A 14,744-nucleotide genomic window follows, 5' to 3' on the forward strand; every position below is an offset into this window, starting at 1 on the left:
TCGGCACCCTGCGGAGAACCTGGTACTGAATGGGCAGCAATAAGTATTTGCTGAGTGAAACAAAGAATGAATAAATGAACTGAGAGAATGAACCCCCATTTGTCTTCCCCTTTTACCTTCATCACGCCTCACCACCCGTCTCCCCATCTGAGTAAATGGTCACCTGGTCTTGACCAGCCCCTATCTTTAGCTTCCCTTGATCCATAAGGACGACAGGTGAGAGGAGAAAGGCCTTCCACATGTGTAAGGAGTTCTCATTGGAAAAATAAGTTTTTCAGGACTTTGCATGGGGCCTCTCTACCCCAGCTCTTGCAAAGGACACACCTACTGGTCAGAAAGGGTGGCCACACTCCAGGAGAGGGCATATGAATACATACAGGACCACTTTTTTGTTCCTATATTCATCAAAGCCATTAATTGCCAAGTTTCATACACGCACTTCCACATACTGTGGTAGGCGGTGTTGTATTCTGGTTAAGAGGATGGAGAAGTCCTTAGAGAGTTGCTTTGGGTGACCACTTAATTTTTTTACTTTTTCTTACTCATCTGAAAATGGGACCTAATATTACTGAATTTCCTTTTGAAATAAAGGATGTATCCCTGTTCCCATTTAAACATTCCTGGGATCAGAAGACATCTTACAATCAATGACTATATTTAATCTGGTTGTGTTTTTTAAAAAATATATTTTATTGATTTTTTACAGAGAGGAAGTGAGAGGAATAGAGAATTAGAAACATCGATCAACTGCCTCCTGCACACCCCCTACTGGGGATGTGCCTGCAACCAAGGTACATGCCCTTGACCGGAATCGAACCTGGGACCCTTCAGTCCGCAGGCCGACGCTCTATCCACTGAGCCAAACCGGTCGGGGCTGGTTGTGTTTTTTGCCCCCAGACACAGTCGGTAAATCCAGAGTATATCTCAGAATCAATGTCACTCTTGAAGGCTATGTCTTAAGTTGGATATTTTCTCACAGGCAAATGTCTGACTCAAGTCAGTAAAGTGAAGACATCTGCCAAGACCTAGCCTGGTTTAAAAAGGTGACTTTGTGCTCTCCGTGTTATAAACCGGCATAAACCTGCCGGGCACGGCGTGGATTTCAATGGAGGGAGCACACTGCACGGGAAGAGCATTCACGCCGTCACATGTGTTTAATGTAAAGCCATCCTGTCCGTCAAACATCGGGCGGACCAGAAACATTGCTCGCCTTCCCGCAGAAGTCAGAGGGCTTTGCAGGATGACTTTGATGACCAAGACTCTTTAAAAAAGGTGCCTGGGGAGATGGAACCTTTTCCCTCTAAGTAAATTTTTCTAGAGCAAATAGTTCGTTTGACCTTAGACATGGCTTCAGCTCTTTCTTGAGCTGAGAGATGTTTAAAATTAAGTCATGGCATCTGATTGTTTGAAAGCCTAAGATTTCAAATATGAGGATCTGAAGAGGAGATGTCTCTTTAATCCCTTTTTGTCCTTCTGCTTGTCCTTTAGTCCTTCCCTCCTCACAAGAGAATCAGAACAGAGGGGAGCCCTTTGGGAACAGAGCCCTGTGGGATGGTCCCAGGCATTGTGGAGGAAGGAGCAGAGTCTATCTTTGTTTCTTTTTCTTTTCTTTTTTTTTTAAATATATTTTTATTTATTTTAGAGAGGAAGGGAGAGGGAGAAAGAGAAACATCAATGATGAGAGAAAATCATTGATCGGCTGCCTTCTGCATGCCCCCTACTGGGGATTGAACCTGCAACCCTGGCATGTGCCCTGACCAGGAATTGAACCATTCATAGGTTGATGCTCAACCACTGAGCCACGCCAGCTGGGCTGTTTTTTTTTTTTTTTCTTTTAATCAATTTTATGTAATAAGGCATAATGAGTTTTTTTTAAAAAAATATGTTTTTATTGATTTCAGAGAGAGAAAGGGAATGGGACAGAGAGATAGAAACATCAATAATAAGAGAGAACCATCGATCGGCCTGCACGCCCCCTATTGGGGATCGAGCCTACAACCTGGGCATGTGCCCTGACTGGGAATCGAACCATGACTTCCTGATTCATGGGTCGATGCTCAACAACTGAGCCACACTGGCTGGGCCATAATGCGTTTTGACCAATGTAAACATTTGGGAACTGCCAGCATGACCTTTGCTGTTTGGACTACTGCTGGGCATGGGGAGGGTGCTCAGAAGCTGATTTTTGATCCTGCTTCCTAGAAACCTTGTGCATCCCACGTTGCTTGTTCACACAGTAGACGACAGTGACTGAGGGCGTCCCGACAGGGGAGGTAAGACCTGCTGGGCAGCAAGCACACAGTGCTTGGGAGACCTCTGTTATGGTTGCATATTTATTCATGTAACACATATTTATTGAGTGCTAATTAAGTGCCAAACATTGCTCTAGGTGCTGGGGATATAGACGTGGACAGGAAAAAAAAGTCTGTGCCTTCTGGACCGTACGTGCTATTAGGGAAAGAGAGGCCTAAACTACAAAGCATACACCATGTAAGATGGGGAGAAGGGCTATGGCAAAATAAACAGGGAAGGGGAAGGGGAGAGTTCTGAACGTACGTCCTTCTCTATCAAACACGAGGATGCTCACAGCTGCAGGGTGAGGAGGGGCTCATGGCACCTGCCTTCCTGACTTTAATCTTCCTCCCTGTCTGAGCCCTGTGTACCTGCCCCGCTCTGATCAGTGCTCTTCTGCTGGGTTCCTCCAGGATCTGCTCCTCCCTAGCTCCTGGGTCCCCTTTGTTCCTGGTCTCAGCTCTGTCGTCCTACCATCTCTGGCCCAGAGTTGGGCTGGCTTTGTGCTCCCACCATTACTAGACATTCTTTCACTGCATTTCCAAGATTGGGCCACATGGTAAAAGCCAGGAACCTCGATTTTCTCGTAAAACGGACTTGGTCATAGTGCCTGCCCCGGATGGTTGTTATGAGGATCCTACGGGATAACAGGTGAAGTGGTTTTCAGAGCCTGGCACCTGGAGGGTGCTGAATCCATAGGAGCTGTTAACACGTGAGGCACTGAGCTGATGGAAGGATGTGCGGACAGCGCAGTGTGCACCTGGCTTTCTCTCTCCCTTTCCTCCCCCCACCCCCCACTGTCATTCTGGCTTCCCTTTCATCAGGGGGCTTAACTCCATGGAATCTTTGCCTCTGGCCACTTACTGAGAAAAACTCTTCAACTGATCTGCTGCCTCCCTCGTTGCCCCCACTCTCATCGCCTGGAGAACAGCCTCCGTTCAAAGGGGATGATGCCTTTCTTGTCAGTCAAGACTCAAGAAGACGCGGGTATCTGGGCCCCTTCTGTATTCCTAGTGCCCTGGTTTGGAAGGCACTGTTTCTTTCCTCTCTGAAAACAAGTAGCCTTTGAGAACACCCGGACGCCCAGGCTACGCTAGTCTAGGGTGCCCCCCTGCGCTAAGAGAACCTCAGTGTCTCGGCATGGACCCTTCTCCTGGCTGGAACCAGAGCACCTTCCTTACTTCCCAACTGGGAAGCCTGCCTCAGCGGACAATCGACACTGTAACACTTATTTTTTAACTTGGCCCCCCCTTCCCCCTGTTCTCCCAAGACATTCAGAGAAGGGGGTAACCTCTACCACTCCCCTCTTCCCTTGAGCTTCTGCTTGCGTCTTTGTCCTTGAGCTCCCGGGGTTTTGACAGAGTTGGACACGCTCATTGGCTTTGGCTTCTTAGGCAGACCTTTCAGCCCTGAAGTCTGTCTAGAGGAGGCTGAACTTCCGGTCAGGCGATAAACGGGGAACAGCGTCCATGGTCAGAGCTCACTGAACAAAGTTCAGATGCTTAACCTCCCTGCACTTTGGCTTCCTCGTCGGTAAAGTGGAGATGGTAAGAAGCGTTCCCACCCCGAAGGGCTGTTGGGAGGAGTGCAATGAGATCATGACTGTGAAGCACTTCACCAAGTGCCTCAGGTATGATAACCACACAAAACCAGGAGCTCCTATGTTCACGTCGGGCTTTGTTCGGAGGAGTCTTATTTTCCTGCCGAGGATTCTCTGTCCTGGCCGGCCAGCTACCTGGGAGCTGTCGCACTGAGCCCTGGGCATCCGCGGACTCGTCTGTCAGGGTTAAGCAGCCCGGCACAGGGACCTTATCTAGCTCTCTCACAATTCTTAGAAGTCACCAGCACTTCCTGTTGTCAGGGCTTCCTGTGACTTGACTCTTGTTCCTGACTGTGGTCCCTGTGCCCAGCACGAAGCTGGGCACCAGGCAAGTGCTCAATAAATGTTTTAAAACAAGGAACAAAGAAAGGACAGAAGCAGTCAGGCTCCAGTTGGCTCCACTACCATGAGATGGCTCAGAACCAGGGACTAGAGACTCACGGAGCCTCCTGAGGGGGCAGCGCTCCAGCCGCCCTGCCTGCAGGAAGACCCTCCCCTGCCAGGCCAGCCCTCCCCGTCCTCACTCCAACCTCCTCTCGAAACTGCTGCCACCTGCCTTTCCACAGAGCTGAGACACAGGCGGTTTGCCTCTAAGAAATGAGCAACAGCAACGTCCCAGGCGCTAAGGGCAGTGTGTAACTGCCATTATCCTCTCCCCACCGGTGAGTTTACGGTCACCGGGAACATTCCTTTCAATAAAATGTGTGGAGCACTTCCTTAAGTTTTGCTGAGCCTTCAGCCTCTAGATCTCTCTCCAGTTAAACATCCTCAGCAGAAAGGCCACCTTGAATTCTAAAGCCACAAAGACAGTTTCAGGAAACCTAGAAACTCAGCAGAAAGAATTGGAGGCAAACCTACAAGCAAGGCCGTTTCTTTACGCAATAGAATTCCAGCTGTATTGTTGGCTCAGGAATCTCTCCCAGCACCCACCGTTTCCCTTGCTGTGTCTCACTCCTGCAGGTGGGAATGCTGTTTCTAGCAGGATGAGGAGATACACGGGAGCTCACTCAGCCCCGCGGCGGTCTGCTATGGAGGATGGTACTCTGCTGGAGTTTGAGCTGGCATTTGGGGGACCGTCCCATTTAAAGAACAAGTGAATTAAAATTGAGCACGGGGAGCTACAATCACACACAACAACATGGAGGAAGCCTAGAAACCATAACATTGAGCGAAAGAAGACAGACACGGGGCATGCACTGTATGACCCCGTTTATGTAAAGTTCAAAGACGGGCAAAACTGATCTATGGTGCTACTAGTCAGGACAGGTTCCTCTTGGAAAGAGGAATGGGGGCAATTTTGAGCCCCACCTTTCTTATCTGGGTACTGGTGACACTGGTATGTTCATTTTGTGAAAATTCATTGAGCTGCACATTTATAATCTGTGCTCTTTTACGCCTGGTCATACTTCAGTGATAAAAAAGCAAGTGCACGTGGCCAGCAGGAACTCCTGGGGTCCCGGGCTGAATCACACAGTGGCGATGCAAGCCTTTGTGTAAATTTCTTTAAGTTTAAACTAACTCTCAGAGAGACAAAGGAATAGCGTACCCTGCCCGGCTTTCTTGTGTCCACGGGGTCATTCGACTCTACCGAGAGAAAGCTTTCCTTTCCTCGTGAGCAGGGGAGGGACTCTCACCCAGGGCACAAGCTCTGTCTCATGACCTCCGACGGTGGCTGCTAGCAAGCACAGCTGCTGACGGGAGAAAGCCTTTTAAGAACATGTCACAATTTCCCCTGGAGCAGGTAAGAGTCTTATCTGGGGAGGGGCTCCCAACAGCAGATTCCTCGCTGCCCTTCCGTCTTGCCTAATTTCACCCGGAGCGCTACTCTGATCACAGGACAAGCTGCCGCCCAGGTATTCTGCAGAAAGCCACGGTGACGTTCATCCTGCCCAAGGCAGGGGGCTCTTCGGGGTCTGGATTTCTGAAAGGGGCCGCTTCTGACTGATAAGATTACTCAGAGAACAAGAAGACACTTTTTAAAGTCTGCCACGCTAGTTATTCCAAGTTCAAAAATAAAGTCTAGCTGAATTATCCTCGGCCTCCATTTGTAACAGGGGGAGGGACCCGGAGAAGCAGAAGCAGCTCGGCCGGCCAGGGTGTGACTTGTATATGATGTGGTTTGAGACCAGCTCTCAGTTGCTGATGGCACGCACCAGGCTGTGACAGCTGCGCACAGGCCGGTGGGGGTGCAGCAGGGCCCTCCCAGTGAGTCGGCACATGTGAGTCCCGAAGGGGGGAGCAACTTGAGTGTGACAGAGCGGACTTTCAATACCCAGTAATTCCTACAGCAGTTCCTGGGTGGCTGTTTACAACAAATCTACATCTGCTGGGTGACTGAATTTACAAGAGGGACTACAACCAATAATGGAACATACATTTTCAGCTCTCACCGAACGAGAATTTGATGTCTCCTGTCTCTCACCTTTCCCCTGCCATGCCCAAGCCTTCCTAAAGACTGTGGGAGACCGTTCTGACTTCAGCTGAACAACCTGTGGGATGTTAGGCTGCGTGCTATCAGGAACACAGATGTGTAATGAACACAGACACAACAGGTCATCCCACCCTCTGGTCCTCACAGAGCTTAGCGATGTACACACAGATGCCTGCATGAGTGACACTGCCTCAGCTTCACGGGGCTCCCGAAGGACACGTGACACTGAGATGGGAAGAGCAGCGAAAGCTTCTGAGAGGAGGTGGCTTTAGAAATGGACTTTATTTTGGGCAGGACTAAGGGGCAGGATTCTGGCAGGAGGAGGACAAAGTGGGCATCTTCCGCAGAGGGAACATCAGAAATACTCATGGGTATAGGGAAGTTGAGGGCAGGTTCAAGGAATATGGGATTGCACTGGAGAGTAGAAGTGATAGAAGAGAGAAACAGTGAGAACAAAAGGAAAGGAAGCCTAAGCCTAAAGGGTCTGGGCCTATTTGGTAGGAATTGGGGACCCCCTGGAGGTTTCAGAGCAGCTTGGTGACATGCTGAAGAGTGAGGTTGACAGAGGTGTGCAGGATGAGGTGGAGTGGGGAGACCAGGCTGGCTCAGCAATCTAGGTAAGAGATAATGAGGATGGGGCGGTGACAGCCACCTCCAAGCCATTAAAGAACTGCACTCAACTGAGTGTGTGGGGATGGGGTTCTTGAGATTCCCTGCCCGCCGCCCTCTGTCATGACCTTCATGGAGAGAAGAGGGTGAGCAGTACCCTTTTTGAGGACATTAGTGGAACAATTTTTGACTCACATGAAAGGAACTGCTAGTTGGAATTTGGCTGGCATGCATGAGTGCCAGAGGCAAAAATCCCATTGAAGAAAATCAAGTTTAGAAGGAGCGTCTGCAGTTCTTGTTCTCAGACTACTGTACCTGGGTTAACAACCATCCCGCCCCCATCCATTAGGCTACCAGGAGTTTTTAGTATTGCCCTAGTCCACCACCAACTTTGAACTTGGCCTACCTGGGCTCATGGTAGCTCCTCCCTCCAGGCATGTTCCACACCCAGGGAACCACACTGGCAAGCCTAGTATTTGTCACTCAGCCCACGTAGGGAATGCAGCACAAACAACACGTCTTGGGTCATTTCATTCTATCGGGTTAATCTTCCCGACCGCTCTGATTATCGCCTATGAAATCACGTCCACACTCTTCAGTCTGGGATGTGTGGCCCTACGTGACCTGGGGCACCACCACAGCGTAATTGTCACGCGCTTGGCCTTCAGAGTCAGATGACCTAGTTTGGAATTCTGGCTCTGCCACTTAACCTGAGACTTAGTTTTTCCTTACTTTCCCAGCAAGGCTGTAGTAAAGATCTAGAGATATCATATGTAAAGAATGTAGCAGAGTCCAGCGTGCAGTAAACGCTCAGTAGTTGACATCCGTTACCATAGTAACAACTTGGCCCCAAGCTGTATACACTTTCCTACTGTATTCCCACAGCTCCTTACATATTTCCCCACCTCCACGCTTTTCTTAATACTTTCCTTCTGGGTAAGGTTGGCCTCTTCTTAACCCGAAGTTTCAAAGGTCAGATGCTAACCTGGGCCCTGCTCAGATGCTCACACACTAGGAAGGCTTCCACATGCCCCTCGCCACCCTGTGTGAGTCTGTGGTGCTTCTCGTTAGCATCAGAGCGGGCCCAGTCTTATCTGCTTCTAGCATGTGATCTCCAGGAGAGCAGGGATTTTTGTGTTATTGCCTATCCTCAGCATGTAGAACAGCACGTAGTGTTAAGCTCTTACTTCTTTTTTAAAATCCTCGCCCAAGGATATGGTATGTTTTTATTGATTTTAGAGAGGAGGGAGAAAGTGAGAGAGAAATAGAGAAACATTTATGTGAGAGAGAAGTATCGATCAGTTGCCTCCGTACACACCCTGACGGGATCAAACCTGCAACCTAGGTATGTGCCCGGATTGGGAATCAAACCTGCAATCATTTTGGTGCATGGGATAATTCTCCAACCAATTGAGCCAACCAGCCAGGGTTTACATTTAGTATTTTTAAAAATTTTTACTTATTGATTTGAGAGAGAGAAACATCAATTTGTTGTTCCATTTATGTATGCATTCATTGGTTGGTTCCTACATGTGTCCTGACTGGAAATCGAACTAGCAACTTTTTGCTGCACAGGACGACACCCAACCAACTGAGCCACATTGGCCAGGACTTACTTTTTTTAAAAAAAGGCACGACTCTGTCTACTAGATAATACGCTCTTTGAGGGCCTGTTACTGATTTGTTCTATAGTTTCTATTGTGTCCTTGTGAATTCAATGTCCTGAACTATGGACGAATGACAAGAAAAGGGTTCTGCTCAAAAAAGGGGAGTGGGAAAATTCTCGGAGGCAGAAATAGGAACCATTGATGGGGAAGTTTCACCCCCTTGTACCCTCAGAATGACAGCGATGACTTAACTGAAAACCCAGGAGAGCAGGTAAGGGTAGCTCTATAGCTATTACAGGAAATGGCTGTAACTTGGGTCATGGCCTACAGGTGAATTAAGCTCAGTGGCTTAGACCACATTCACAGCTAAGAATGTCCTGATTACCAACCACAGTTAGGTCTGTTTGAGAAGTGTTCTCTTAAAGCTGATGGTTAAATCTTACTTACAGGTCTAGATTTATAAGGTTTAGCTACTTATATGACACAGACAGCAAAGGACCTATCCCGAACAGAAGTGTTTTTCACTACCTCTGAAGACAGCCAATCACCAGCCCAGGGCCAGAGCTGGTGGTCAATAAATATTTGGTAAATAAATGAGAGAATGAATGGGCCAGGGGATATAAAGCTATTTTTTAAGATTTCCACACGTGTGCGCTAATACTTTTCAACTATATACTTTTTGAAGAATAAATATAATGCATTTAAACATTACTGAATCCATAATAGTGTTTTGTGATTTTTAATTTTTCTTGGTCAACTACTGTCATGTTGTTGTTGTTTTTGTGTGTGTGTGTGTTGTTGTTTTTTTTGGGGGGGAGGTTCTGCAAAATTTTCTAATATTTGAAAATGATCCTTCTACTTGAAAAGTAGAAACATTTGCCCTAAGATGCTTCTGAAACCACTTCCAGCAGAACCGCTAACACCTTCTTGGCAGAGTCCCCTGTGTGAGCCACAAGCTCATGGCTGCCCTTTCTATTTCAGATGGTCAAAAAAGCCCCACGCCGTGCTCCCTCAGAGCGGGCACGAGAAGCAAACTGTTGCTGTTGCATGCAATCCTCCCAGTTGTCTCGCCAGGTTCTGTTTGCCCACTACAACATTCTACTGTTACCTAAGGCTCAGACCAATCACTATTTGAATGCGTCCAAAGCAACTTTTGGTCCTTAATCAATTGCCACAAATTTTAGTATTAGATGAAGCACCAAATAACATGTAGCCATCTGTTTTAGATTGTGCCAAAATGTCACTGAAAATATGACCTCTTCTAGAACAAGCTAGAGAGGAGTTCCAAAGGCCAAGGGCTTATCTGAGCCACCTAACTACTGCTCTGGAATTTATCTCCAGGGTCTTGGCACCAGCAGCACCTGCTTATCTCTGGGTTGGTGGACCCCAACCAGCTTCTACAAGAAATTAACAACAACAAAAAGAGTCACTTTTCTTTACTATAGGTCTAATCCTATATAATAAAAGGCTAACATGCAAGTCAACCGAACGGGGGGAACGACTGGTCGAACGACTGGTTGCTATGATGGGCACTGACCACCAGGGGACAGATGCTCAATGCAGGAGCTGCCCCCTGGTGGCCAGTGTGCTCCCACAGGGGGAGCGCCACTCAGCCAGAAGCCAGGCGCATGGCTGGTGAGCGCAGTGGCGGTGGCGGGGGCCTCTCCCATCTCCGCAGCAGTGCTAAGGATGTCCAACTGCCGGCTTAGGGGAGTAGGCCTACTTCGTCAGTTGGACATCCCCTGAGGGCTCCCAGACTGTGAGAGGGTGCAGGCTGGGCTGAGGGACACCCTCCCCCCGCCACTGCACGAATTTTGTGCACCGGGCCTCTAGTATATTTCATAAGGAGTATAGCAATTCAGTTTATCTGCTTCTAAAGCAAGTTGCCAACTGTAAGTTATTCTACTGACATGTTGGCTGAGCCAGACAGACATGGCTTTTCTCTAGTAGATATCATTATTTGATAAATCCCACTGCTCTCTTCTGCCTGACTACCTAAATCCAGTATTACAGCTAAGCACCTACTCAGATATAGAATCTGTCATTCAGGTTAGGAAAGAGGACCTATGCTTACCTTAGAATTCTCAGCTAACGGGCAAGTTCAGCAATATGTAGGTGACACTCAGCCGGAAGAGGGCACTTCCTAAGATTGCTAGGTGCCCGCACTTCCTAAGAAAGGTCTTTGACAAGCAAACAGTCCATGACTGTAATTGGTGGGTAAGGACCGAACAGTAAAATTTGCATTTATTCTTTTAAAATTCAGCAGTATTTACTGACTATGGTTCAGGACTGTGCCTGGAACAGCCACTTAGAGACACGGTTCCTATTTCCAAGGAGATCGCTGTCTCACAGGGGTGTGTGTGTGTGTGTGTGTGTGAAGAATGCATGATATATATAAAGTTACAATACAGTGACAAATGCTACAGCAAAACTAAGTTCAAAATGAAATGGTGCCACTGAGAGAGGTGTGAATAACATCAGGTGTGCTCAGGGAAGGCATTAAGAGATTATTTTTGCAGGAGTTTTCCAGGAGGACAAAGGTCTGGGAGCAGTGGATGAAAGAGATGAGTATTCAAGGCAGGGGAATCATCTGTGTGAGGCCCAAGCAGAGCAGCCAGGGCCCACACGGGGATCGGCAAACCAAAACGAGCCAGTAGGCGAATGTCAGGTTGGGGTCCAATGCCAGGCTAAGGAGTTAAGACTGTCAGGTGGATCACAGGAGGTAATAGGATTAGATCTGCTTAGGAAGGAGGAGGTCTTGGAGCAGTCTAGCGGTGGGAGATTATACTAGGACTGGGGGCTATTGTGAGGCAGTGGCTGCCCCAGGCGCTGATAGGAACAGGGTGGGCCAGGTTGGGGCCCACCAACCCAGAGATAAGTAGGTGCTGCTGGTGCCAAGACCCTGGAGATAAATACCAGAACAGTGGTCAGGGGACCCAGAAAAGCCCCAGGCCTTTAGAATCCCTCTCTAGATTATTTATGTTCAAAATTTAACACCCAGGGCACCAGCAGGCAGTGTGGGGTTTTCTTTGGACATTCTGAATCCTTGAACAGGCAAGTCACCAGGAAGCAACAGAGCACATATAGCTCAGTGGAGCCCAGGACTCGGGCTGCCTGGGTTTGAGTCCTGGCTCTGTCGTCAGTCCTCCTGCTGGACAGGAACAGCACTAACCTACCTTGCAGGGCTGGTGTGAGGGTGCAGGGTTGATCCACAGACAGGGCTTAGGACAGTGCAGAACACAGTAGGCCTGGGTAAATGTAGCACCATGAAAAAGTGAGCAGGTGGTTGGCTGTACCATGTGAAATTAAAGCTGCTCTGGTCTTATGAACCAGGAGGTCATGGTTTGATTCCTAGTCAAGGCACAAGCCCGGGCTGTGGCCTTAATCCCCACTGTGGGGTGTGCAGGAGGCAGCTGATCAATGATTCTCTTTCATCTTTGATGTTTCTCTCTCTCTCTCTCCCTCTCCCTTCCTCTCTGAAATCAATAAAAATATTAAAACAAATAAACAAATAAAGCTGCTCTGGTCTGAAGGGAACGGGGGGTGGGGTCGTGCTCCTTTTGCCTGCCCATCCTTGTGTTAGGTATTGATGGAACGTCTCTACTAGTTTGCAAACCACTGGACTCTCCATTCCTGGGTTTAACTTCTACATGTATTTCCTAAACCCAAAGAATTCAAGTAGGGCCAGCCGATCCAGGCCTGGAACAGAATCTGGACGGAACAGTATTTCTCATAAGAGAGCAAAGTGCGACCACCGGAGGGCTGCCGGTGAGTCACCTATCACCTAAAGGCACCAGAGGCTAATCCCACCCAGGCCTGTGCTCCCCAGCACCGGAGGCTGTGCTCGTGCTCTGCAGGTGGAGAGGAACAACTGGGCGAACCTCCCCCTCAGACACAGACATCCCTGCTGGCCCAGGCGGGGGTGGGGGTGGGGGGTTGGGGGGGAACCACATCTCTCCAACAGCATGGAAGCTGTCATCCTTTCCTGCTTTGTGAGGGGGCCTGAAATAAAATTCTCCCTCATAGGACTGTTATCAGGAATAAATGCGTTAATGCAAGTTAAGAATTTAGCACACATTAAATGTGCAATGAAACCTTCGCTTAGAGCTGTTATTTTCCGTCCATAATCACAATTCTTACACCTATTTAAGGGGATGCAGTGTTCAGTGGGTTAAGTGGGGGTTCAGAGTCCGGTAAGTATATAGAACTACAATTAAAAAAATTCTCCAAGAAAAATTATCTTCCTATTGTGTGTAGACAAAAGATATTCCACACTATATAAATGAGGTGAAAATTAACCCTGTCTAGTTTAGTTCAAGGTCATTGCTGTCACTTAAAAGCCTATGATTTCTATGAAGTCAGATCCTGCAGGAGTTTTAGCAGCTTTTACTGATTTGGCATCCTCCATCATGAGTGAACTGCCGTGCAGTTGAGGATCTTTTCAGCAAACCCTAAAGGTGAGATTTTATCACAGCAATTCTGACTCCAAAGTAACAAGACGGGCAGTTCAAGAAGCAGGCTTTAGCTTCCATTAATAAAGGTTAGCTGTTACATTAGGCAGACCAGTATACTCTGGGGACTAACTAGTATCTTATTAAGTTATAAATACATTTAATGGCTTTAGTACTGGTTTCTTATTTTGGAATATGAGAAAAATCAGAACTCACAATCACTAGAGTCTAAAAAGCCACTGTTTTTTATAAAACATATTTACCTATAATACTGCTTATAAATTACTGTTTCTATAGAGCCCACACACTTCCTCAAAGGACAGCTGTGGTTTTCCTGTAATGGCATCAAGCTACTTGCAGTGGTACAAGAAAGTGGCAGAAGATTATAAAATAAAAAACATGTTTTTCTTTTGTTAATCCTCATAATCCTCACCTAAGGATATTTTTTCCAATGATTTTTTTTTTTTTTTTTTTTTTTTTTTAGAGAGAGTGGAAGGGAGGGAGGAAGAGAGGGAGACCGAGAGGAGACAGAAACATCAATGTGAGAGAGACACATCGATTGGTTGTCTCCTGCACGGGCCCTGGCCGGGGCTGAGGATCAAGCCTGCAACCCAGATACGTGTCCTTGAGCTGGAATTGAACCCTCGACCCTTTGGTGCACAGGATGATGCTCTCACCACTGGGCAACACCAGCCAGGGTCAAATTGTTTGGTTTTGATCCAACTAGTCAAACCAGTTCAGAAAAAGATGATGAAATTTCTCTCCCCACCTTCACTCCACTTCTGGTTTCTCATTAAGAAGAAAAAATGCCACTCTTGCCCATCGTCATTTCCTGAACTCTAAATACAGAACGCTGTCCAAGTTTTCTTAAAAAGAACAAGATAAAGTTCAAAGGGCACAGGGTTCTCTTTCGCTTTCTGTAGAGAAAGAACATACTTAAGATCATTTACCAAATAATGAATGGCTGTTACATCAAGTTCCAGCTTACCTCATCTCCTGCTGCCGACTTGCTAACTGCTCCACTGACTGTGGGACAATCCGAGAGCTGTGCGCCCTCCGCGATGCCCAGGCCTGGAGACGGTCTCAAGGGATGCTCCGGGGGTGTGAGGGGAAGCTGTCCGAGGTGACTGTGCGGAAATCGAAGTAAACTGCACAGGTGTTACATGCTCACATCCTGCCCTTGTTCCCAAAGACAAATGAACCACTTCATCTTTTCCTTCCTCCTGGTAAGGACACAGGGCTTCTCATCTCCACACCCCAGAGGTCCCTCGCCTGCGGGAGCCGTGTGAAACCTGCTTTCTAGGGGGGCTGGACTGCTGGTAGCCACAGGCCTTAGCAGGGTCCCCAGGAGGGGTGAAAGTAGGGGTCAGAGGGGTCACATGCCACAGAGACTGAGCTGTTTGCCCTTGGTCAGGATGGACAGGCCCTACCTCGGGGGAAAAGGGCTAGAAACGGTTCTTCTGGCTTCTTCACCAGCAGAGGATGGCCAAGCCACGGCAGCTTCAAAACCAGCAACGGGGAGGGAACCTCACAACAAACAGTGGGAACAGAAGGTGTGTGGGAAGATGGTAAGTTTGGTCTAAAACAAGCAGTGTCTCGGGTAATGAGCTGTTGTGTGGAAATATGTGGGGCTCGCAGTGCCTGTAGCACTTTTAAAGGGCACTGCTGCTGGTCCTTCAGGGTTTTCTTTTTTTAGGGGGGTGGCTGGGGAAGGGCAAAGTGAGGTGAGGCAGAGCCCCCTTAAAGAGCATGGA

At 48.0% G+C, this 14,744-nt stretch overlaps 1 protein-coding gene across 1 annotated transcript in view; it reads right to left on the reverse strand.

Annotated features, from left to right (window-relative positions):
- Positions 1 to 13,998, reverse strand: part of LOC106699413 (40S ribosomal protein S24-like) — a 15,602-nt gene extending 1,604 nt beyond the window's left edge. The window contains exon 1 of the mRNA XM_023743530.1: positions 13,979 to 13,998. Within this exon, the coding sequence (XP_023599298.1) occupies positions 13,979 to 13,983 (5 nt within the window). The 5' untranslated portion in view covers positions 13,984 to 13,998. The remainder of the gene's footprint in view (positions 1 to 13,978) is intronic.
- Positions 13,999 to 14,744: the final 746 nt, after the last annotated feature.

The sequence above is a fragment of the Myotis lucifugus genome, unplaced genomic scaffold (genome assembly GCF_000147115.1).
Source record: "Myotis lucifugus unplaced genomic scaffold, Myoluc2.0 scaffold_397, whole genome shotgun sequence".
NCBI classification, from domain to species: Eukaryota; Metazoa; Chordata; class Mammalia; order Chiroptera; family Vespertilionidae; genus Myotis; species Myotis lucifugus.